Here is a 26884-nt window from a genome sequence, read left to right on the forward strand (position 1 = left end):
TGAACTCATTTCAAAATTGATGTACTTTACACAATTATTGAACTGAAATGAATCAACACCGAATTGACTTCAACTAAATTACTGTTTACTATTGTCTTCTCTAAACATTTGCATCATTTAATCATTAATTTCCTGTTTTTCACTGTAAAGATGCTTTGAAACAATTCGTATTGTAAAAAGTGCAATACAAAGGTGACTTGAAACGACTATAATTATATCGTAGTACATTATATATTTACATCAAACTAATAAATAAAGCTTTAAAGTGATAAAAAGAAAAATAATGAAATGACGCAAACAGAATTCATCTTAAATTCATCATTTATAGTGAAAGAGTAAGAAAAGCTGTGTTGTAGCTTAAACTGCGAGGTTTCTCTGTATAACGCATATGTACAGCTGGCTAATCCGGGTCTGTATAAAAGGTGTTTATTGTGTTTGAACTGGTTTTGAGAATGACACACTTGGCATTGCTTGAGGATCTGGCGAGTACGTCTGCAGAGAGCCGCATACAGTATGTTTGACTTGAGTGACGAAAAGCTGTAAAGGAAAGGTTGTGCTGAAAGCCCTTATATGGAGATAGTTTAGGCATGGTTTATGCAAACTCATTTAGAATACTCCAAATTCACTAACATTAGAATGAGATTAAGAACAAATTCACGTGTGCTGCGCATGTGTTGTGAATTAGGTGGAAATTTGTCATGAAAAGTGTGAACAAATACAAAATAATCCACACAATTATCAGTGAATGAGCCCCACTGTTTCTGACACCTTGAAGGGTTAGTTCACCCAAAAATGAAAATTCTGTCATTAATTACTCACCCTCATGTCGTTCCAAACACGTAAGACTTTTGCTTATCTTCGGAACACAAATGAAGATCTTTTTGATGAAATCTGAGGGCTTTCTGTCCCTCCATTGGCACCTACGCAACTACCAATTTGACACTTAAAAAAGCTCATAGTGATTGTAAAACAAATCCATATCAATTGAAAGGTTTAGTCCAAATTTTCTGAAGAGACTTGATCATTTATATGATGAACAGATTTAATTTAGGCTTTTATCCTCATATAAACATTGATCAGTGAACATAAAACACAAGCTGAACCTGCTTGACGCACAAGAACAAACCTCATTGGTTCTTGCTGAAGCTCAAACATGCAGCGTAATACGAGAATGAACCTCAACCTCAACATGCTTGAGCTTCCGTTTACCACAACTGATGTGTTGATGAATGTTTATATGTGAATAGAAGCCTAAATTCAATCTGTGATTGTGTCTCTTTAGAAAAAGAAAAGAGAAAAAAAAAAACCCCACACAATTCATATGGATTAGTTTTAGAATCTTTTTTCAGATTTCATCAGAAACATCTTCATGTGTCCTGAAGTCTTGCAGGTATGGAACGACATGAGGGGGAGTAATTATTGACAGAATTTTCACTTTTGGCTGAACCATCCCTTTAAAGGGATTTAGGGGGAAAAACATTAACACAAATGTAATCAAACAAATCATCATACTATAAATGCACAAAACACAACATGGGTAGTTTTTAGAATGCAGGGTTTTTTACACATTCAAATTACATGCTGACACAATATCATGACAAAAAAATTGTGCTGTAGTTCCATGTATATGATCCAGTCCCTTGACATACTGTATATATACCCTGTAAAAACATTAGAATGCACCGTGTTAAGTCATTAAATCACTGATGGAACATTAAAGTGCCTAATGAAATGTGCTTGCTTAGTTTGTGAAAGAAAACAAAACTGTAGGTAGGTTAAAAACATTATTACCCAGTAATATATAAATGTATATGTTGTTGGTCCATTCAAGTCTGTCGTCAATGCAAATCCCACAGGCACTTGTCAGAAACCCTCATTAGTATAAAATGGGGCAATCTACAAGAAGGGCCAAAAACAACATTACTGCTTGAGTGGTGTGTGGAAGATGCTTCACATTCTCAAAAGGGTGATCAGGAAAGTTTGTGCTTTCATGTCATTAACATGAACAGGCCTTAAATCATTCATGTTTCTAAAAAGTGAAGGGCAAACCAATTATACCATTACTTTTACTGCTGTCCCTGTGGACACGAAACTTTATGCGTAAAACAGCAAATGTAAGTATATGTGCTTAGCGCTGAGTGGTTGTTTGGGGAAGTATAATAGGTGTACAAGCTATTCCTGCAAAAGATTCTGGAAAATGAAGATCTCTTTCCCACTCATCCGTCTCTGTATTATAAACTTGCACAATACTTGTGACATTATTTAGGTGCCAGTTGTATCCTCCAACTATATAGATCTTTTTATCCAGCAAGCAGCAGCCAGCCTCCGACTGACCAGCACGCATTGGACTGAGTGTTGTCCATTGATCGGTCTCTGGAATGTAATACTCTACAGCTAGGACATCAAAGCAGCGGTCAACATGGTCCATTCTGCCACCGAGAGCATATATACGGTTGTTTACACTGATCATAGCATGCAGGACTCTTGGCTCGTTCATGGGACACTTGAAATCCCACTGATCCAAGGCTGGATCATAGCAATGAAGAGTCTTCTTATCCTCCACAGACACCCCATAACCTCCAGAGACATAGAGTTTCTCTCCACATGTAGCTCCGGCGTGACCCCAGATTCTCCTCTTCAGGGAATCCACATAAGTCCACTCATTTTTCCTTGGACAATAGCACTCTACAGAGGACAAGCTGCCAGATCTGTTGCGTCCCCCTGTAGCATAAAGTTGTCCATGCAGTACGTTAAGCTGAAACTGAATGCGGCTCTCCTGCATGGGTTGGATTCGAAGCCACTGGTTCAGATGGGGGTCATAGCGAAAGCAAATGTCAACTGCGCCCTCTCCACTGCGATATTGCAAATGCTGCCCACCCACGACATACACAAAATTGTCGATAACCGACACACATGCATGGCTGCATCCCATCTCCATTTCGGTCAGCTCTTTGAACTGTCGCACTGTGATGTCGGGCAGATAGTAAACTTTGCTGCTTACAGTGCGATCATTGTCGGTGTAGGGTGTTCCACCAAAAGTAATAAGCGACGTAACGTCTGAGCGAATGGAAGTTCTAGGTGATTGCATTTCGTGCTGTCGGAATGGAAGGATCTGATAATTGAAGGCCTCTAGGAGAAAGTATCGACACTGCACATCCTCCACCATGATGTCGACCGTTTGGACACTGTCCACAAGCTCAGACGATCGCATTAGGGGGAAGCGCACGTGGCAGAGCACTTCGCTGGCTGCAGCTCGTCTGGATGCGTCATGCTGCAGCCAGCGGATCGCTGCATGGAACAAGTCGATCTCACTACAGTTCTTCAACTTGTTGCTCTGAAGGAAGAAAACCAGTCGTTCCATTGGAATGTGAAGGAAATCATCCTCCTGTGCTATCTGCAGGAAGTGACGGAACGTGTAAGCATCGACCGACTGCTTAAGGGAGGAGAGGCTAAAAGTGGTGGCCATCTGGCCGATATTTAGACAAGTCTCAACACTCATGGCTGATTTCAGGAACTCCTCACAAAGCTCCACCACAGGCACCATCTGCAGGAAGACAGCAGCACCAAGAACATCCTGAATGCAGTCCAAGTCCAAAGTGACCTCAGAACTGTAGGCAAAATCAATAATGTGCTTCAGTCCTCTGGCTGAAAGACCTTTTAGCTCTATGGTGTTTTGGCTTGACTCCTTCATTCCTCCAGTAAACATGGCTCTGTATGGATCAAGAAGAAAATATTTTACACCTCTGTTCAAATTGTGAACAAAGAATCTGCAAAATTTTAAGCTAACCCTAAAGTACAAAAGTGACTGCTCACATTTTTAGCAGCCTTGATTCCGGAAATATTTTCCCAGTCATTTTCTAAGTAGGCATAAAAATAAAATAAAAAGAATATTAATTAAATTTCTAAGCCTTGAACCAAACCATTATAAACATGACGGATTATAAACTTGACGGATATCAAAATGTCTCTGGCTGTTTCAGTGCTTTAAAGGGTGATACATTTTCTAAGATGTTAAAAGATACCTTTGTTTTGAACATCATAGAAGACAATGTACCATACATAGAGAATTTGATTATTTCATTTGCACAAATTAACCAGTCTTTTCCTGCAATTAAATTTAACAGACACTAAGTCTGTTAAATTTAATTGCAGGAAAAGACTGGTTAATTTTGAGTGTAATGTATAATGTAATGGAGTATAGTGTATAATGTAAAATTTGTGCAAATTAAATATTCAAATTCTCTACGTATGGTAATTAACAAACTATAAACAGTGATCAACAAATCAGAACTCAATACTGTAACGAGCTGCACAGGGTCGAGCAAGCTTTCATTGTTTTTTCACGCTGTTTGAACTTGACAAAATGGCCAAGGGAATGGTTCAAACGCATATTTGGGCATTCTTTAAAAAGAAGAGAGCTGCAATGTCATCTTTTCACACAGGACGACAACTGAGAGACTCATACACAACTATTACATAAGGTGCAAAGATTCACTGATACATTTCATATATCATACATTCACTATATGGACAAAAGAATTGGGACACACCTCGTAATTCTTGAATTCAGATGTTTCAATCAGACCCATTACCACAGGAGTACATGAGACATTCTGAAGAGATCAGTGAACACATCACCAAGTACAATGGCAAGCATCAGATAGAATGGTGTAAAGCACTCCACCACTGAACTCTGGAGCAGTGGAAACATGGAGTGATGAATCACGCTTTCTGTTTGGCAGTCTGATGGCCAGGTCTGGGGTTAGCAGATAGAAGGAGAACTGGTCTGACTGCATTGTGCCAACTGTAAAATTTGGTGGAGGAGGGATAGTAGTATGGGGACGGTTTTTCATGGGTTGGGCTTAGCCCCTTACGGAAATCGGAATGCTTCGGCATTCCAAGACATTTTAGTCGATGATGTGCTTTCAATTTTGTGGGAATAGTTTGGGAAAGCCCTTTTCTCTTCCAGCTTGACTGTGCCCTAGTGCACAAAGCAAGATCAATAAAGACACGGTTGTATGGGTTTGGTGTGGAAGAACTTGACTGGCCCTGAACTCAACCCCATCAAACGCTCGTCCAACATCAGTGTCTGACCTCACAAATGCTCTACTGTATGAAATGGGTAAATATTCCCACAAAAACACTCCAAAAATCTTGTGAAAAGCCTTCCCAGACATGGAGTGGGAACATTCCCAAGAGTGGAAGCTGTTATAGCTTCAAAAGGAGGGACCGACTCCATATTAATGTCTATATATTTAGAATGCAATGTTGGTGTAATGGTCAGGTGTCCCAATATTTTTGTCCATAATATAATGTATTATATACAGTGCTTGTGGAATTTTTCGTACCCCTTAATTTTTTCTATACATTTTTTTGTTGCAGCCTAGGGGTTGCACAGACTAGTCAACTTTAATGCTCTGCCATGACGCTTTAAGCTTGATGTTGACTAGCCACTCGTGCCTATGGAGCGCAACAGGAAATCTTTGAAGTCCCCTTTTACGCTTGTTTCCAACAGTTAAAATGACAATTAAATGCATACTCAGAGAGCGCTCCACAAGATATGTTTGATTATACCATCTGGATGCTCAATTTATCGGGTGAATGCACGTTTTAAACAGCTTATTGTACATTTAAAACTAAACTTATGCGCTTCTGCATTATAACACGTACACACAGTATAGCTCGCACCAGAGATGGGCACTCGAGTTAGTGACTACTGATATCATAAATTAATTTGTGTTTTATTTGAATGATTGGTTTTATGTGTTTGCGTCACATATTTCCCTAAATGTCGTGGTAGATCGGACCCTTGTCGTAGAATTTGATTACGCATGTCTGTGTATTGTGCGTAAACTCTAAAATGACATAAGAGTCCTATGAAACATGACAGGAGCTTTCATTTGGGTTTATTAACATGTCAAATCGGCTAGATGCAAAGAATGTGGGAAACCTGTGACTTACCTGTTTATTTCATTTGTATCTTTGTTCTATTGTATTTATTTTGTAATTTGTTTCACTCTAAAATCACCTCAATCATAGAATTATTAATTCTTTCTAAATAGAGTCAGTCTCTCTCTCTCTCTCTCTCTCTCTCTCTCTCTCTCTCTCTCTCTCTCTCTCTCTCTCTCTCTCTCTCTCTCTCTCTCTCTCTCTCTCTCTCTCTCTCTCTCTCTCTCTCTCTCTCTCTCTCTCTCTCTCTCTCTCTCTCTCTCTCTCTCTCTCTCTCTCTCTCTCTCGAAACAGTTATTTACATTTTTATTTCATGATGCCATGATGAATAGAAAGTTCAAAAGAACAGCATTTATCTGAAATCTAAAGCTTTTGTAACATTAAACACTACCGTTCAAAAGTTTGGGGTCAGTAAGAATTTTAATTTTATTTTTGGGGGAAAGAAATCCAATAAATCAATACTTTTCTTCATTAAGGATGAGTTAAACTGATCAAAAGTTACAGTAAAGACATTTATAATGTTAGAAAATATTATATTTTAAATAAATGCTGTTCTTTTGAACTTTCTATTCATCAAAGAATTTTGAAACAAATTTGTACACAACTGTTTTCAACATTGATAATAATAATGAATGTTTCTTGAGCATCAAATCATCATATTAGAAGCTTTGATCACAGGAATAAATTACAGTTTAAAATATATTAAAATAGAAAACAATCATTTTACAATATTACTGGTTTTTTTTTATTTATTTTTTTTTTTATATAAATGCAGCCTTGGTGAGCAGAAGATACTTATTTTAAAAACATTTAAAAAAATCTTACTGACCCCAAACTTTTGAACGGTTTGAAAAACAAAATATCGCATTGACAGTTTTTTCCAATATCATGCAGTCCTAAACATGAGGTTTAGTAAAGATGACATAACTTTCATTTTATATGAATTATCCCTTTAACATTTCATGTAAACAACTCAATAGTGGTTATGCCTGTAGTTCAAAGGGCTAATGAACTTCAAGCATCAGTAATTTTTGGGCTTGTGCTCAAATTTGTTGAGTGCACACAGCAGCTATTCTGGATCCTTCTTGGTATTTCATTCTGCTTTCAGTGCTTTAATGCCACCAAATGTTCTGGTTTGTGCCTCTGTAGCGTCTCATGTGACCCGCAGCTTATAACTTATTAGTCAGCAGCACATTTTCATATTTGAACAAAGAGCAAGACGTATAACTTTTAATTAAACACCTCATGAGATTATATTAGGTTTGTGTATTTAATAGGTTTGTATCTTTAATTTATGTCTAATAGTTTTGAAACCATCTATATGTTAGTGTACTCCTTACATGACATGAGAAATCAAAATGTCCTTGATTTTTTGGCATTTAAGAGGTTTTTGTACCATTAAAATATCCCAGTTTTATAGCTTAAAACAACCTCCCAAGTACAAAAAGAGCATTCATTTAACCAAGCTCCAAAAATAGCTTGTTTGGTGTTGTGGGATCTTTTGAATATGACTGCCTCCAGAGCAAGATACTGATGAATATTTGGCCCACTGGCACTCAGTCTCTTAAAGGACAACTCCAGTGAAAAATGAACCTAGGGGTAATTAACACATGGTTACCGAGTCGATCGTTCCCTGGGGTGCGTTTTCATGAAAATCGAATATAAAGTGTTTTATCTCTAAAAACAGATTAGCTCATAACACTAGTATATGGGGCAGAGAGTAAGTAAAAATAAATCGTTAGTTAATACCACTAACAAGGCTCAAAATAGCCTCACACTAACACGGTAGCATAATGAGGGTCCCTACATACAAAACGAAGCATGGAGAACTTTGTAAGTGTACAGACAGTTTAATAAGAAGATACTTTATAAAGCCAGTACATTACGCATTTACAGGCAGGATCCATCTTGGAAAACAGTATCGACTAGTCGAGCCACGAACGCCCTGCTACATTAGATTTCACAAACGTAATTCCTATCGACCAGCTCACGTAGCAGGGCGTTCGTGGCTCGATTAATCGAGTCTGTTTTCCAAGATGCCCGCTGCCTGTAAACGCGTAATGTACTGTCTTTATAAAGTATCTTCTTATTAAACTGTCTGTACACTTACAACGCTCTCAATGCTTCGGTTTGCATGTAGGGACCCTCATTATGCTACCGTGTTAGTGTGAGGCTATTTTGAGCCTTGTTAGTGGTATTAACTTGCGATTTGTTTTTACTTACTCTCTGCCCCATATACTAGTGTTATGAGCTAATCTGTTTTTATAAATAAAACTCTTTACATTCGATTATCATGAAAACGCACCCCAGGGAACGATCGACTCGGTAACCATGTGTTAATTACCCCAAGGTTAATTTTTCACTGGAGTTGTCCTTTAAGACGTCAAAAGCATATAGAACCCAATGTAATCACTGACGCCGAATACAGTATACCCGTTCAATTTCTGATGTACTCCATGTTCTTTAGCTACTCCTGACAACAGGACAAATGGAAGAGTAAAGGAACATTTGCTTTGATGCATCCAGTTTAAAAACCATGCTAGCATCTGTACAGCCTTCAGAAGGATCCCAGCGTTCGGAACTGGCAGATTATTTTTAATGGCGTCCCGGATCGCGTGGGAGGTTTATGTGTTTGTTTGGAGAATTAGACTGCAGATTGTTTTGTAAACAAGGCATAGTGCAAAAGAGAGTTTGGAAAAGATTTTTGTTGAAAGATGAATCAGTCAACTGTATTGGATCTGACAGAAGCTAAATTGCAACTGTAATTAAACTAATGATGCTTTGCCTGTAAATTGTGGTTTTATATGGATAATGCTTTACTTACACGCAATAGCGGGGGGCTGTTCATATTTTTTCCCATGCAATTGTGTTAGCCAATTACAAAAGAAGGGCCAGAATGAGAGTTGAAAATAATAATTTTTGTGAATATACAACTTTTGGGGGGGGTTTTTGTGCAAAAAAAGACAAAAAAAGACACACACAAAAAAAAACAAGCCTGAAGGAACATTAAACAAATCCATGTTGTGTCCCCTTTAACACTGACAAAATCTATATCTATATATCTAAGTCTATATATGCAGTAGTCAAGTCGTTAAATTGGGTCATCAATAAGAACAAGGATTAACCTTGCAACTTATTTCTCGATTTACAGCTCAGTTGGCTGGTGTTAACAAACTGTGTATATCTCACCTGAAGTAGTCACTGCAGGAGGCCAAAACCGCTTTGTGAACCTCGAAGCGCTCGTTGTCAATGGCCAGAACCACATCCAGCAACTGACCTTGATCACGCAACGCGGACAACCCCCTCAGGAGAGTGTTGCTGTGGCTGGGGGCCGAGAAAGTACAACGGAGCGTGCTATTCTTGTTGTTAGCCATGCTGGGAAAAAAAAGAGAATCAGTTTACGAGGAATTGTATCTCTCACCACTCCCTGATCATTGTCTCTGGCTACACAGCCCATATAACTTCAGAAGTAGCTTGATGAGTTTGCTGTTTCCTGACGCTCCACCAATTGGTCTCAGTTTCTAAACTGACGCATCAACACGATCCCTGTAACAGCACTTACTTTTAAATTATTCAAAAGAATGGATAAAGAACCTATTTGGATACAGAACCCATAAGCTCCACAAAAACCAAGCAACAAGCAGTCGCTGGAATTTTATTGACTGAACTTGATGGAATCACTTTTGTAACTTTAAAAAGGATTAATCTATAGTATTTATTTTTTAAAAAGAAAAGAAAACCATGCAATGTTATTTTACATTTGATTACAATTTCTGTTCCTGAAATTTGTTCAGTTGTATTTATTTTAGCCATTGCTAATTAGTTTATTTCTTCTTATTTTAATACTGACTGTTTACTTGTCTTTAATAATGTCTATTACTTAGTCTAGTTGTTATTCAGCTGCAACAGAGACACAAAGGCTGCGTTTACACTGGCACAAAAAATCCAATCTTTTTCTCACATCTGACAAAAGATCTCACAAACACAAAAAATCCGCACAAGATCCGATTTTTCCGCATCCGATCTGAGCCACTTCCAAATGTGTTTTTAAATCAGATACATATCCGATGTCTAGACATCCGACCTACGTCTAAACACGCATATCCGATTCCCCTTTGAATTCCAAGCCACCACAAGGCGAGGACGACACGTTTATTCAAAGATAGCTTTTTAATGTTGTATTATAAGGCAGACGTGCCTGTATGCGCTCGCTCACAGCTTTTTAGAGGTGGGAACTTTATATTTATCTTTTTAAAGAAAATAAATTGCACGAACACAGAAACATTCAGGAGCTGGTTTTCAACCTCTGCCCGTGACTTTTATAAATAACTTTGCTGTAATTAAACTTAGGTCACTCACTCGCAATGACCTCTCTTGCGAGTGAGTGACCTAAGTTTAATTACAGCGAAGTTATCACCTCATTGCTGAGAAATATAATGTACATTAAACATCTCTCTCTCTCTCGAATTCATAAACAAATTTTTAAAAAATATTACAGGGCTACTTTATTTCACTTCAGAATTCTAGATCTGAGCTGTAGATAAACATGATCATAGAGTGAAAATTATTTCTGGACTAAATATCTATTCCGTAAGATTTTGTGCTGCAAAACATGCATGAGTCATGACAGCTGTTATCTTGTCCATGCTGGCAAATAATCATGACCACCAGACATGAATTATATAAATAATTTTGATAGCACAGCCATTCAAAACCAGGGTCTACCATGTGCATTGTAAATGATCACCAAAAATCATTTTGCGCAGAAATTAATGTAAAACAGATATCGGATACCAGTCCTGTCTAAAGTGAGTGTAAACAGATGGGCCAAAAATCTGATATGGTCAAAAGATCGGATATGTGCATTCAGACTTGCAGTGTAAATGCAGCCAAAGACTGTTTGAAAAAAACAAACAAACACAGAATAAATATGTTTGATATCTAAATGTTTGAGTTAAAAAAATGTTTTACCTTATTGGAATCGAAACTGGGAATCAATAAGCAGAATCTGAATCGCTAAAGTTCAAATGATACCAAACCCTACCTGGAGGGCCACTGTCCAGCAGAGTTTAGCTCCAACCCTGACAAAACACACCTGCCTGTAGTTTTCTAGTAATCCTGAAGACACTGTTTATCTGGTTCAGGTGTGTTTGATTAGGGTTGGAGCTGAAATCTGCAGGACAGTCGCCTTCCCGGACCGAGCTTGCCCATCCCCTTTATATTAGTCTGTCAAAATTAAAGCGGCGCTATGCAGTTTTGGCAATTTCTTCACTGTTTTCTCACAGGTTTCTCTATAGACCCCCTACAGCTTCGGAATAAATATTTGACAACACCGTTGTCAAAACTCGTTGGCGACTCGCCCCCCTCCCATCTTCTCCCTCCTGTCATGTGCATTTGTTTTCAAAGAAGCCATGTCCACTGAGGTATGTGTGATACACAGCTAGCATATAATGTTTAGATAGTGTATGTGTGCAGTGCCGTAAAGCAATTCATATAACATATATCAAAAAAGTCATATAACCATTCCAATGACTCCAAAGCTGTTCAGTTAAGGTAAAAAAAAAACTGCATAGTTCACCTTTAAGAATTAACCATTCAAATGAAAATCAATCATCTCCTATATTCTGCATGTGAATTTTTGACATAATTCTAATGTACATTAGGCTGAAACAACTAATCAATAAAATCGATTATAAAGAAAATCAACAATGAAATTGATTATTGATTAACCGTGTCTGTGTGTAGTGAAATAACACATTTCTATGGACAAAACGCATATGGAAAATAGTGGAGGACACAGAGACATTTGTTGAGAGACTGAAGAAAGTGAAATGGCTGTAATATTAATCATAGAGAAAAAAGTCAGCGGTTAATATTGCAAAGGTTTTCCAGCGTTGGAGAGATGTTAGAGTGGGTAGGCCTGAAAACGGGTGCCGGGGTTGCTTTGTTTCTGCTCAATATGCGAGTAACATTGGTTTTGCCATGTTTCACATAACCAAGATATGCTGTTGTAGCTGTTGAATCACAGCTGATGCCTGGCTCACACTACAGGAGTTTTAGGCCGATTTATCCCCGATTCAAGAATCGGAGAAAAAATATTGTCAATGACCTCGATCGGTTCCGATGTTCGGCGCAGATTATCTGGTAATGTTCACAGACCGAATATTGTTCCTCCCGATCTGCTCTCACACAAATCGGGCTCGCCCCGATCACATCAAACATGTTTGATATTTAGGATTTTAAATCGGGCTGTCGTGCTGAAGGAATTTCCCTAGAGGTAATTTTGAGTGACTCAACAGTGCGATGTGCGTTTTTATCTCCATTTATTTATTGCTAAATAAATAAGAGTTACGCTGTGGTCAGCAGGCACGAAGACGAGTACATGTTCAGTAATGAAACCAAAACTGTAAAGCGCGTTAAAATGAAGTGTAGTAAAATGAAGATACAATGTCAAAATAAGGGTCGGGTCTACATAATACAACAAATACAACATAAACCTTACAATGAGCTTGTTAGGCCATTGTTATATAACAGTTCCTTGAATCTCGCTTTACGAGAGGCTTTCTGCTGATATTTCACCAGTATTGGCATTGATAGTCTCTGCCCATTCTAGACAGGCTGTCACTCAGTCCAGTTACATTATTACACCACTAGGTGGCTGGAAGGGACAGTCTTTAGTGAGTCATTTAACTGTTTATTCAACGGAAATGTAAAAAAAATGCGGATTCATTCAAAGATAGATGTAATGAAACAAGCTGTTAATTATTTTAATATTTAATTTGAACTTTGAGCTACACTTTACAGGACTCAGCTGAGCAGCAATGATGCGCATGGGCAACTTCATCATCAATGGCATCATCAATGGCATTGATTCATTGTATCGACCAGCGCTGAGTCTGACACAATTCATTAGAAATATCCTTAAATGTTAAAAGGATGATTTTTGAAAGATTTCACTTTCCTTGGTCACGGCTACCTTTTCACGAATATGACTTGATATGAAGGACAGATATTGTGTTTACATCTGCTTTTCCCTTCAGATCTGATCACGTGAGGCGTTTCCTCTGGCAAGATAATCTTAATAACATTTTGTAGAGTGTGATGCGCCGCGATTTAAAAATATTGTTGTGCTGCACAATTAATTGATTTACGATTACGGATGCCACGATTACGTAATCGTTCAAAACCGCGCTAAAAAAAAATATCGTTGTGAGAGGCGAACCACGACTACTTCAGAGAACCCAGTACAATAGGAACTACCAGAGACGTAGGCCTAATTGTATGCTGAAATAAAAAGTCTCTCATCTCAGAAAAACGGACTTTCCTGTCCTGTCAGCCGCTATACTGCAGTAGCGCGCGCGCGCTGTATATCGATTCATTATACAGCGGAAAATAAACTAGAAGCATGCAACGTCATTACGTTTTAAAAAATAAATAAATAAAAACGCGTTGTCCAGATTCAGTATTTGCGGTAAGATGAGATGTTGTCAGGCTATATGTCAGTGTCATTATTACATCGTTATTTTCGTAACTTGATACGAAATAAAAAGTCTCTCACCTGAGAAAAACGAAATTTCACGTCCTGTCAGTTGTTTTACTGCGCTCGTAGCCTAGCCTGCACTCACTTTAACATTAGTATTGTGTATCACCATGGTAACTGTTGTTTCCATAACCCCATAATGCCACTTATTGGTTATTTTGTATATTTTTAAATGAGTGTGGTGGCTCATACCAAGATTGTATTAACAAAAACTAGTTTGGGACTGCTATTTAATAGCTTAACCTTTTAGGCCTAGTGTTTATTTATCAGTAGCCTATTAGTCATATTCTTACAATTTATTTGTATATTAAGTAAAGGGGGACCGTAGCCTACTTGTATGTGTCAACAATTTTTGTGTAAACATATGTATTATAATAGGCCTATATAATACCTAAAAAGGTGGGTCGCGGCTTGATCACCATGGGGAAATGTGGGTCCCATGGCCAAACTATTCAAAACATCATTCAATGTAAATCGTGGTAATCGTAATTGATTCTAATTTCAAGGGTATAATCGACAATTATGATTTTTGTCATAATCGTGCATTTAGAATGTAATGTTAATATATTAACCCTTTTTTGAACAAACAATGTATAGCCTACATAGATACATTCCCTATATTTGTTTTCATAGCCTTCATATTTCACATTGTTTGGAGAACAACATTGGGCAGGATATGAAATAACATTTTCTTTTAAAATTATGGTTTTATATTAATTAATTTTTTATGTAAAATATAATTGTATAATTTGTGGATTTTTTATCTCTGATTAATCGATTAATCAATGAAATAATCAACAGAATTGATTAACAAAATAATCATTAGTTGCAGGCCTAATGTACAGTATAAATAATGGATACTAATTTAAAAATTGGCTAAAGATTACATTAAACACTCTTAATAAATTATGTGTTTTCGAATATTAATCTTTAATGAGTTTTGAAAGGCAATCTAAACGTAAAAATAGGGAAAAGAGCATGCGCAATGACAACTTCCAATTTATATCCAACTGATATCAATAAATGTAAAAAAAAAAATAACTCTTGATATTGCTCATTTACCATTACAGGACAGATAAAATGCAATTCCTACACAGCTGGTCATGTGATGTCAACATGGCTGCACCCATAAGAGGGCAACCCACTCCATGCAGAACAAAAACATTTTCTTTTCTAGAAAAATTGTGTCTGAAGCCTTCTTCATTCCATATGTTGGGGTAAATGTCACTGTAATGATATTTTTCAAAAGTGCTTTTCATTTCTTTACGTATAAAACTTTAACAAAACATTACAGAGTGCACCTAATATTAAAAAAAATGTCTAAATAAAGACTGAACAATAAAACCAATAAATTTAGTTTTCTTTACTAATATTAGCACTTAACCCTGTTGAATTTTGGAGCAACCTCTCTCTATGCATGCATCAAACGCATCGCATGCCACATTTCATGCTACACCCATGCCTACCTGCTTTGAGCTCGATTCACAGAGAACTCCACACCATCTGACTCCGCCATGCTCAGCGAGGATGAGGATGAGGAAGGTCATCATGTGCAGAAGCCCAAATAACCGCTAATCATTCTCAATCTTAAGAAAATAAGAAATAAAACAATTAAATGACAAAAAAACAACAACAACAACCCATATCATACTTAGTTTCAAGTGCATAGGCTGCTACGAGACAATGAGAACATTAGAAAGGAAAGTAATGATTCATACTACATTAATATTGTAGGTTCTGAACATTAGTACAGCAGAGTTGTTCAGCTCACCTGCACGCGCCTCTCACCCTCAGCTCGACCCCGCGGTTTCAGCTGCGCGCTCACGAGCACACCACTCACGAGCTCCTTCGCGTTACATCTGCCCCCAAATGACACAGCTAATCAGAATAAAGCACGTGTATTCATGTAAATACATTTGCATGGGGGCAATACGGCATTCATACCTAGCCTGACGAGTTTGTTGCAATGTTTTTATCATACATAATCTCTCTCGCTTTTTTCGCTGTCAAAAGGCGCAGTTCTTGACGTAAGGGGCGTGGTCATTTCCTTTTTCAACGCGTCATCATATGACGTCCAATTCACGCGTCCGTCACAGATTCGCACGAGGAAGCTTGTTATCAACTTGTAAAGGGTATTTAAATGCGCTCAAAGCAACATTAATACAAATTAGTTTATGTTTTGGACATTTTGTTTTTAGATAACCCTGTGTAAAATGGCCACGTTTGAGTCTCTCGGACTGTGTGAGTGGTTGATTCAGCAGTGTAAGCAGATGGGCATCAGCCGACCGACCCCTGTACAGGAGAAATGCATTCCTGCCATATTGGAGGGTAAAGATCTATATCTGCTTTATAAAAACTGTAAAACCAATGAAAATGGACAGATCACGTTCATTAATAGGCTTTACATAGATCATTATAAGTATTCATTCGCGAACACATGTATTCATGGATGGCACAACCAAACGGTGTCTTTTCTAAACAACAAAGTATTTATTCTTGGTTTAATATTGTCTTAATATTTTTACTAGAAAGTGTTTTGGAGGGGAATCTTTTGGCACAATAATAGCTGTATGATGATTAGAGACTATAATAAAAAATGTATGTATGCCTTTATATTTCTATTATTACATTTATACAAAGCTGTTTGTTGTTGTTTTGAGTTATTTGACTGTTGTTAACTTTTGTGAACACAATGACGTGATCATATTCATGAGTAAGCTCATTAATAAATAATATATCCTCAGGGACCCAGGAATAGACGTTTGTGAATTTCTCTGACAGCATACATGTAATATCACACATCATGGATGTCTTGTAAAGAGCAGATTCAGGGCTTTTCAGGGATACCAAAAGTTCGGAAGTTTCACAATGGCAACTGCCTCTCCTTGGACTTTAAAAATTACTGACATTAATTTAGTGATCAAATTTAACACTCTTATGGAAATGTGATAATATTTCGTAATTATCATTTAAATGTGACACATTTTTTTAATTGTTTGTCATAAATAAACATCTCAGGAAAATGTTATGGTGTTTCAAATCAAAATATGACTTTCTGTTATGAAACAAGACATCGATTTCATACATGCACACTGTAGAGGACACCAAGACTTAAATCATGTTTATCATGCGTTTTGGGAGACACAACAAGTGAATATGGAAAGAAATTATATTTAAATATTCCTGTGAAATATTAGATATTATTATGAAAATATTGCCAATTACTACTCCCATTGTTACGCTTCTTTTTTCATTACATGTTGCCCCAAGAACACATTAATATGCACATTAGATTAAATGTATAGATGCATTGTATAAAAAAAAAAAAATTTGCATAAAGCAAAATGGTATATCAAATCATTCTGTTATATCTTTCATGATATAATTGAGAATCATCTTTTTACAAAGTTTGGTATATAAAATCCTGAAAGATAATTTATTGATTTAAAAAAAAAAAAAATGTTTTTGCTTATTTATTTGCTTATTCATGTCTCTTCATGTCTTTATATATTTTTTTAATTGAGTCCTATATATATATATATATATTTCAAGTAATTGAGACAGTCTGGCCTTTCATTTATAGTTTACACTCTTTAAACTCATTTATAGTTTACACTCTTTAAACTCAAAAATAATGTCACTGGTGGAATTAAATAAAGTGTGATTGTGATTTTTGCCTGTCATCGGGGGTCATATTGAACAAAACAGAGTTGGTCTTTATTTTTTTATTTGCTTAATCTGAATTCTGTCTTTCACATAGGTCGGGATTGCATGGGCTGTGCAAAAACTGGAAGTGGAAAAACGGCAGCATTTGTTCTTCCAGTGGTGCAGAAGTTATCTGAGGACCCTTATGGTGTTTTCTGCTTGGTGTTAACACCCACCAGGTTTACTTTTATACTTTTATACTTTTTTTTTTTTGCCAGAACATTCAAAACTTTATTTACATAAAGATATTTCAAATAGAGGTCGACTGATAGTGAATTTTTCCAGTAATAATAACTAGGTTGGCCGATAACTGATTAATCAACCGATAGTTTTTAACATGGATACTGAATTGAAACAAATATAACACATAAAATAGTACTGAACTTTATTACAAAAATTGAAAAACAGTACTGAACCATGAAAACGTTCTGTACTTTTCAAATATAAAATATATATATATATATTTATTATACCTTGATCATTCATGTTAGTTCATAGTTCATTAACTAAAGAAATAAAACCTTTATTTATATAAAGAGAAACAACTTTAAAATGTATACAAATTTATTAGTAAACATGTATTAATTTTTGTCTGTTTTCTGTCCAGAGAGCTTGCTTACCAGATCGCAGAACAGTTCAGAGCATTAGGGAAGCCCCTAGGCTTAAAGGACTGTATCATTGTGGGAGGAATGGGTAAGATAATATTCAGAGCTCTACTTGGTCATCCTTTAGGGGCTCATTTATTCACAAAGCTTAATGTTTATTGAAAACTGTCATTTATAGAATGCATATTTATTAAAGTGCCCCATTCATGCTATTTTAAAGGTTCCTAATTTTGTTTAGGAGGTCTCCTACAATAGGTTTACAATGATCCAGGGTAAAAAAAAAAAACCTTTACCTCTAATAAATGCATTGCAGTATCACTTCTTTGTGACTGAAACTGTTTTGATGAAGGATTCAGTTTCTCTAAACCTGTCCTTTCTGAGAGCCTATTCTGCTCTGATTGGTCCGATGGCCCAGTCTGTTTTGATTGGTCTACTGCTTACAGCTCATGCTGGAAGCGAAACACCCATTACCATATCTGAATTTCATCTCCAGAGGCTTCCTCAGCACTTGATACACAGTGATAAGAACAGTAACGATGGTGTCGGTTTTACCGCATCATTTCGAGCCCGAGTCCTCATCCTTTGGAAGTGCATGCAGTGGATTTGCTTTCACAGCACAGATTATAGTGTCTTTTCAACATGTCGACTACACAAACCAAACTCTTCCTGGCTACAGAGTTTGAGGGCGGGTCAAAGTAGGCTGGCATTATGCAATCTGTTACAAACCTACATAGGTTAGAATTAATGACGACTCGTTTCAGGCAGTTCAAAATCGGTTCTTTCTTTTGGGAGACAATAACTCTTTACTCATTTATTGTGCACTTTGATCTTTGAAACTTTTACATTCACAAACCACTATATTACACACTGCATGAAAGGTAATATCTGAAAAAAGTATATTAGGGGCACTTTAAGAGACAAACTTTATTTAATTTTTTCTTCAATTAGACATGGTCACTCAGGGTTTGGAGTTGTCGAAAAAGCCGCATGTTGTTGTTGCCACTCCGGGACGACTTGCTGATCACATCCGAAGCTCTGACACAGTTAACCTGAACAGAATCCAATTTCTAGTAAGATTTTGATGTATTTTCTAATGGTTGTTTTATCTACCTAAATTCTTAAACTAGTTTGTTTTAAAGCAGTTTTCTTTGAATCGTTGTGTTTCTCTGCAGATCCTGGATGAAGCTGACCGTCTTTTAGAGCAGGGCTGCACAGATTTCACTAAAGATCTAGAGGTCATTCTCAGTGCTGTGCCCGCAAAACGCCAGACGCTGCTGTTCAGTGCCACACTCACGGACACGCTACAGCAGCTGCAGAGCATCGCCATGAACAGGCCCTTCTTCTGGGAGCACAAATCAGAGTAAGTCATGCTCAAAAGTGTGTCAGGAGAATGTTTTGAGATGTACAGGAGAAAATGGGTGTGTTCAACTTGAAGCTGCGCAGACCGATCATCAAAGTACCTTGAGAGCGATTAGAGAGCAGACGGATCTGTATGTTTTCGAATTGCTCTCGCGGTACTTTGATGTCATACACCGATCGGTCTGTGCAGCGCCGCTTCAAGTTGAACACACCTATTAATATTGCTGCCCTGGGGTGCGTTTCCCAGAAGCATCGTTAGCCAACTATTGTTGCAAGTTCTGTCGTTATCAGCATAGTTCAACGAGTCGTTGTTTCCCATAAACATGGTTCTAACGAACATTCGCAAAGTTGTGTGGTTTGAACTATGTGGTCTAGCGTCACCAACTCTCCAGAGTTTCTCATTTTTATGCTAATAACTTTTGAACCATAAGGGCTAGAAACAAAATTGGAAAAAAAAAATATTCACGTCTTGAAATCGGCTCAAGACGATTCGATTGCACCATATGACGTAATTTTCTGTCATGAAAATCTGTCTGCCATTTTGAATTCTAAGAAAAACCTACCTTTTCTAACTCCTCCTAGGCCATTACTCTGATTTTCACTATTTAACCTGATCATCTTCAGACCATGCCGACAAAAAGAATTCATGTTGATTCGTCAAACCGTTCTCAAATTAACAAATTTTACGTAGCGCTTGCGAAAACAGACGTAAGGCTGTATCTCCGTAACGCTTTATCGTATTCAGACCAAACTTGGTACATGTCATCACAAGCATGACTTGAGGCTACATGCTGTGTTTCGGCGCAGCGCCACCTACTGGTCCGGAGATACGAAAAATTTATTAATTTATATTTTTTTCCTTATAACTTCTGAAAGGTTTGTCCAAAAATCTTGTTAGATCATCTCCTTAGATTCCTGAATCCTTCCTGAGTCCAACGTTATCAAACATTCTAGGTTTTGCCTTACAGTTAGTGTAGAGTTGTAATTAAGCACTTAAAAAAACATTTGCCAATATCTTCGAAACCGTTTGAGATGAAACCACCGTAGAAATTTCGGAAACATAGGTCGTTGGCAATATGCTAATGCCCAAATGTCAAAATATGAATAGTAAGTGGCAAGCAAATGCAAACAAAGTCAGGTGTGGGTCATGTGTTTAAACATATAAATGTCAATAACTCCAAAACGAAATGAGATATTTTCACCAAATTAGCCACATGTACTGGCTCACTCTGAGGACACATAAAAAAGATTGTGTGATTGTGCTTCTTGTTGTCGCTATAATAGAACAAAACATGAAATTTCCATTGACTTCAGTATATGAGTCGTCAGTAAGTGGCCCGACAGTGGAAACGCGGCTAATGAGTCATCAGCACCATGCCTTGAAGGTACTCAAAGTTTTGGGGTAGCGCCACCTTGTGGTAAAAAAAGTTATAACAAAATATTAATAAATTTGCCTATTGTAATGACACTGGTCTTAATAGATTCCTTGGGTTATGCCGAAAACATAGATACCAATTTTGCCATAGTCAGCCAAACGTCCTGTCCGCCATCTTTATTTTCTTTTAAAACCTACTTTTTCAAACTTATCCTAGACCGTTTGTCCGATTTTCACCAAAATCGAATTGTATCGTATCATCTCCAGACCGTGCCGACAAAATGTTATGGATTTTGTGTCGATAAATAAAACCGTTTTTGTATACCGCAACAGCAAAGATGAGGCATGTTGCCAAAATGACTATTCAGGCTTTATCTCTTTTTGCATAGTGTGATGTCTATGTGATGTCTGTTTTTATATTGTATGTTTATATTTGTCAACACACATTTACACACATTTAGTTTTTCTTCATTTTTATATACTATATGGTATATTTTGTTATTTTTCACTTGTTTGCACACTTGAATTATCAGTAGTAGTAGTTATCAGTGTATGACAAGTTTCGGTAGTAAAATAAAACTTTTTCTTACTTGGAGATCAAATGCATATTAAGTATCTGCATAATCTTCATTATTGACTAGTGCTGGCTGCTTGACAATTCATAATACTTCATTTAAGCTTTATTTGTGTGTCTAGTATGTGTGTCTAGTACTTTGTCTAGACTGGGGTGGCCATTGCAGAAGCTTGGTTTTGTGCTCAGTGACCCTTTTTTTTTTTTTTTTTGGATCACTGTCATTTTGGAGATCCAAACATGGCCCATTATAAGAATTAATGCTGTAGGCCTAATTTTCTGCCAGAGGTCCTGGACATCTTGTTCAGATACATGGCATCATGGATTCGATCAAATGCCAACAGATAAAAAATCAAAACCTGACAACCTCTGCAAGAAATCTTATAATGGGCCATGTTTGGATCTTCCAACAGGACAGTGATCCAAAAACAAACATCAAAATAAAAAAAAAAATGGGTCACTGAGCACAAAACCAAGCATCTGCAATGGCCATCCCAGTGTGTGTGTGTATATATATGTTGATGTGTATACATACATGTGTAATATATGTATAGTTTAAATAATTTCTAACTCATGGAAAGACACTGGATTAAATTACTTAGGATGTTAAAGTATTTTCTCAACTAGGAGCGAGACTTTGTTTGTGGCCAGGTAATGTAGGCAGTTACGTTGTCATTTGGTTTTGAAGTCATGCACTAATTCAGATGTTCACCAGCACTATTTTGGTGGAAGAGGGTTATCATAGGCATTAAAGCTGTTCTGACAAAGGCCTAATATTATTTTTATGTGGTATGGCTCTCTCTCACAGTGTGCGGACTGTAGAAGAACTGGATCAGAGATTCATCCTCACTCCTGAGAAAGTCAAAGATGCGTACTTGGTCCATCTCATCCAAAAGTTCCAAGATGAACATGATGATTGGTCTATCATAATATTCACTAACACATGCAAGTAAGTTTTCAGTTGCCAAAAAAAAATATTACAGGGTTTATCAGTGGTGCTTGGTAAGGCAAATCCCTTCTATAAGTATTAAACTTTACATCATAACCAGACTGCATGTACAGTGGTCATGAATGCTACCTCAAAATGGACATCTTGAGGAGCTTTTCTGAGCAATCAGACTTAACATTTTACCTGGTGGACAAATCCCATAGACTTGCATTAAAGGAGGAAACTGAGTCATATCTAAGGGGCTTTTTTGAACTGGTAAACCAACTGTGCACCCAAATAACCTAGAAATTGCCATAGCATTATGTTAGCAAGTTTGCACAGGCAAGCACCACTCACATTTTCAAAAGAAAATGTAAAAATCCATTATTTGATACCAATAATAATGATAATTATTTGATAATGATGATATTGTTATGTGATATTGTGGTGTAAATATTCCAGGAACTGTCAAATACTCACAATGATGCTGCGTGAATTCAATTTCCCAACCATCTCTCTGCACTCAATGATGAAGCAGGTAAGTAACACGTTATGTAGTTAAAATTGATTCTCACTCAGTGCCTAATGTCTACTAATGGCTTTTATTTTCTTCCCCTTTCAGAGACAGCGTTTTGCCAACCTTGCAAAGTTCAAGTCCAACGTCTTTAAAATTCTCATAGCCACAGATGTTGCTGCCAGGTACAGAAGCAAACATTTCTCAACACACCTCACCGTTGCTCTTTGCCATTTTCTAATTTATTCCACTTTCTCGTGTTTTTATGTGTTTGTTCTGTTCTTATCTGAAGGGGTTTAGATATTCCTACAGTGCAAGTTGTTATTAATCACAACACACCAGGTTTGCCAAAAATCTACATCCACAGAGTGGGACGAACCGCTCGAGCTGGTGAGTTTAGAGCTCTATTAACAAAACTGAATGTCAACCCACAGTTAAAGTTTTGTTATCTTGTAAATTAGACATTGTTTAGACTTTTTTTTTTTTATGTTAGGTCTAATATTACAATTCTATACTATGTTTCTGTAATATGTATTAAACCTATAAAACATTAAAGACTAAAATCAGTCATTTTAAATATTCTAACAGCTTTATAATATACAATATAATTAAACATTTTCTATAAAAGAATCATACGAAGTAGCAAAAATGACCTTTAAAATTACACATGGAATACAGGGGTTGGACAATGGAACTGAAACACTGGCCAATATATTATTGGAGGTTTCGTGCCTATATATGCTGTAAGAGCAGAGTGTGAAGGTTGAATTAGCAGAGCAATAGCACAGCTGTACATCAAATATTGCAATAGATTAGATTAGATTCAACTTTATTGTCATTACACAAGTACAGGTACAAGGCAACGAAATGCAGTTTAGGTCTAACCAGAAGTGCAATAGCAGCAAGTGCAGGATATACAGTGGTTCCATAAGTGCAGAACATGGATATGTACTGAATAAATATAGAGTTGAATACTATTATAAACAAAAATTTACAGATAGATTTGTCCTATGAATATAATATACAGATAACTATTACTGTGAACAGAATTTACAGCTAGATATGTACTGAATATAATATACAGATGTATATACAGATGGCTAATATACAGATGGCTATTACTATAAACAGTATTTTTACAGATAGATATGTACTGAATATATATACAGATGGGTGTTACTATAAACAGAATGTGAGCATAATATACAGATGGCTATTACTATAAACAGAATTTTACAGATAGATATGTACTATGAATATATATATACAGATGGGTGTTACTATAAACAGAATGTGAGCATAATATACAGATGGCTATTACTATAAACAGAATTTTACAAATAGATATATGTATAAGTTAGGCTAAAATGAGCAGTATAACAATGGATTTAAAGTAGTGCAAATAAAGTTTGGACAGAAGCTATCCGAGTGAAAGTGCAGTGGAAGTAATTGCATATTACAGTTAAAGTACGGTATTGCAAATGTATATGTAAACAGTCGGTACTGTAAATAAACAGTCGGCAGTGCAAATTGAGCATATTCCAGTCAAGGTAGTAGTGCAAGATGCATATGTAAACAGTTGTTTCTGTAATAACAGTCAGCAGTGCAAATGAACATTATAGTATTGCAAATAACAATACACACAACATAATGGGAGACATATCACAGTACAAAAGAGGACAAATTGTTGGCATGAGGACAACTCATGACCAGGACAGCAAGTCTTTGAGGTGTATAGATAGCTATGGTATTCAGGATAATGTCGGCATACCACCACGCAGGATGAACAACATCCAACAGGAGTAACTGTCGACGCAAGAGAAAGCTGTCTGAAAGGGCTGCCCAATTCCCTACAGAATTAAATGCGCACCTCAACTCTCCAGTTTCCACCAAAACTTTTTGTCGGGAGTTCCACAGAGTCACTTTTGATCGTTTGATCACCCGTGCCAGTGCCAAATGTCAGTTTCATTGGTGCCAACAGTGCAAATCTTGGGCTGTGGACCAAGTGAAACATGTATTGTTCTCTGATGAGTCCAGATTGAAGCACGGAGTTTGATCACTGATGGTTTGGGCTGCAATATCATGGCATTCCATACTGTGCTTGATGTGCGTCACTGCCCAGGACTACCGAACCATTCTGGAGGACCATGTGCAACTAATGGTTCAAACATTGTACCCTGAAGGGGGTTCTGTGTATTAGCATGATAATGCACCAACACACACACAGCAAGGCTTACATTTATTCATTTAGCAGACACTTTTATCCAAAGCGACTTACAAATGAGAACAATAGAAGCAGTTAAACTAGCAATAGGACAACAATATGCAAGTGCTGTGACCCTTCCCAGTTTAATCTAACGCAGTACCTGTTTTTCTTTTCTTTTTCTTTTTTTGGGGGACAGAATGGTTTGATGAATATGAAAGTGAAGTTAAAGCCAGATCTAAATATTTTTGAGTTACTTTGGGGTATTTTGGAGGAGCAAGTCAGCATCATATAGAAATCTGGCCACTGTTCTGGAAGAATGGCTCAAAATCACTCTGGCCACCGTGATGGACTTGTATCTGTCGTTCCCAAGACAAATTGATGCTAAATTGTCTACAGCATCAATAGCACAGTATGGCCCCACCATACTAGAATATCATTGTGGTCTAAAACTAGGTATTTCCATTTCATTATCCAACCCCTGTGTTCTAACATTTACCGTGAACTTCCAAGCATTAAACTAAATTATTGACATGACAAAAAGCGAAAAATGTTATATATGCATGGAAAACTGGGATTTTACAAACACTGGTTTTGTATTAGTGTTAGCCATACCAAGTGACATGAATTTGTTCAAAAGACCTGTGGCCCATTTTGGGGTTGTGAGTGTGACCCACCAGTTGAAAAACCACTTTGCTAAAATATATCATCTCTGACGTGACATAACATCTGCTATGGCCGCTGTACACTTGTTTCACTTTAGGGCTGCCTGGTTATTAAAAAAATGCATGTGATTGGATACAATGCTGAACCATTGCAAAAACAACAATGTAAACAGCTTTTTTTAAGCAGCAGGAGTACATCAAATTGGATTGCTGTAACAAATACAAATTCAGAATTGGACCATCTGTTTTATAATGTCCTCTTCCTGTTGTCCAGGCCGAAATGGTGTGTCAATCACTCTAGTCACACAGTATGACATCCACCTCATCAGTGCTATCGAGGAACAGACCCGTAAGTTCACAACTTAAACAGATTTTCTCATTTAGAGTAAACTTTACTCTAGAATCTAAATATTCTATTGTGATAAAAGCACTGTAAATGCAAGTAATAGTAATGGACTTTCTATGAAATTACTTGCTGTAAGAGTATGCTTATGATTACCGTTTTGTGTGTTTAGAGGTGAAACTGAAGGAGTTTCCTGTTGAAGAGAAAGAGGTGTTGAAGATCCTCACCCAAGTCAACGTAACAAGACGACAGTGTGAAATTGTGAGAGAAGATTTTTTTTTTTCAATATACATTTTATATAACACTTGCAACCATAATCTTACAATTGTTAATTCTGTTATAGAGACTGGAGTCTACTGATTTTGATGAGAAAAAGAAGATAAACAAAAGGAAACAGATGATTCTGGAGGGAAAAGTGAGCTGTTTTATTTTAAATGCCTGCTTTAAACATATTACACTATCAGAAAAGATTATATATTATGAAAAATGTATATAGAAGTTTGTCTAGATTTGATGACAGGATTTTTAAGTACTTGCAAAATGACTTTGATGCTTGTGGTTCAGTTTTTTTTGTTTTTTTTTTACTTTCTTCAGATATTAAATAAATATAATACATAAATAGACACATACGAATTAACCATGTTTTTTTTTTTTTTTGTCCCAACCTTCTTTTGTATCAATCACAGGATCCAGATTTGGAAGAAAAAAGGAGAAATGAACTAGATAAGATCAGCAGAAACAAGAAGAAACTGAAAGGAAAAAATCAAGAAAGCCTCCAGAACAAAAAGGAAAAGAAAAAAAACAATGCAAAAACGACGGAAGTAGACTCTTGAAGTGTTCTTGATATTGTACATTTACATAGGTGTGTATATAGCATAAACGAATGTATAAAATATCTGTGATCAATATTTCAAAATAAACTGCATTTTATGAACTATGTTGAGTGTTCTTAAATGAATAAACTCATTGTAGGGTTTCACAGTTGGGCTTTGATTAAGCCTTGAATTATTGATTAAGAGAAAATATTTCTCCCCATTTTCTGGGAGCTTGGGGGGTCCCTGAAAATATAACCATCATAATATAACCCCCACCCCTGAACCATGTATATATTTGTTGTTGCTATGAGG

General features: G+C 36.7%; 2 protein-coding genes across 3 annotated transcripts; one reads left to right on the forward strand and one right to left on the reverse strand.

Moving 5' to 3' along the window:
- Window positions 1–1326: 1326 nt before the first annotated feature.
- Window positions 1327–15543, reverse strand: klhl26 (kelch-like family member 26). 2 transcript variants are annotated; one of them, XM_082156664.1, is made up of 5 exons: window positions 15434–15543; window positions 15261–15348; window positions 14956–15075; window positions 9139–9324; window positions 1327–3710 (listed from the first exon to the last, which is right to left on the reverse strand). In XM_082156664.1, the coding sequence occupies exons 3-5, from the start codon at window positions 15003–15005 to the stop codon at window positions 2129–2131; spliced, it is 1818 nt and encodes a 605-aa protein (XP_082012790.1). In that variant the 5' UTR covers window positions 15006–15075; window positions 15261–15348; window positions 15434–15543; the 3' UTR covers window positions 1327–2128. The 2 variants fall into 2 exon arrangements, with proteins under 2 accessions (XP_082012790.1, XP_082012791.1); XM_082156665.1 differs by lacking the exons at window positions 14956–15075; window positions 15261–15348; window positions 15434–15543 and adding an exon at window positions 3814–3857 and having other exon boundaries at window positions 9139–9277.
- A 19-nt stretch (window positions 15544–15562) lies between these two features.
- On the forward strand, window positions 15563–26691 carry ddx49 (DEAD (Asp-Glu-Ala-Asp) box polypeptide 49). Its single transcript, XM_082156673.1, has 13 exons — window positions 15563–15817; window positions 17250–17373; window positions 17802–17887; window positions 18748–18869; window positions 18972–19159; window positions 21913–22053; window positions 22495–22570; window positions 22655–22731; window positions 22839–22936; window positions 25689–25763; window positions 25930–26018; window positions 26101–26172; window positions 26444–26691. Exons 1-13 carry the CDS (start codon window positions 15703–15705, stop codon window positions 26588–26590), a joined length of 1410 nt encoding a protein of 469 aa, XP_082012799.1. The 5' UTR covers window positions 15563–15702; the 3' UTR covers window positions 26591–26691.
- The last annotated feature ends 193 nt before the right edge of the window (window positions 26692–26884 follow it).

This window comes from Leuciscus leuciscus (genome assembly GCF_965113295.1).
Source record: "Leuciscus leuciscus genome assembly, chromosome: 23".
NCBI classification, from domain to species: Eukaryota; Metazoa; Chordata; class Actinopteri; order Cypriniformes; family Leuciscidae; genus Leuciscus; species Leuciscus leuciscus.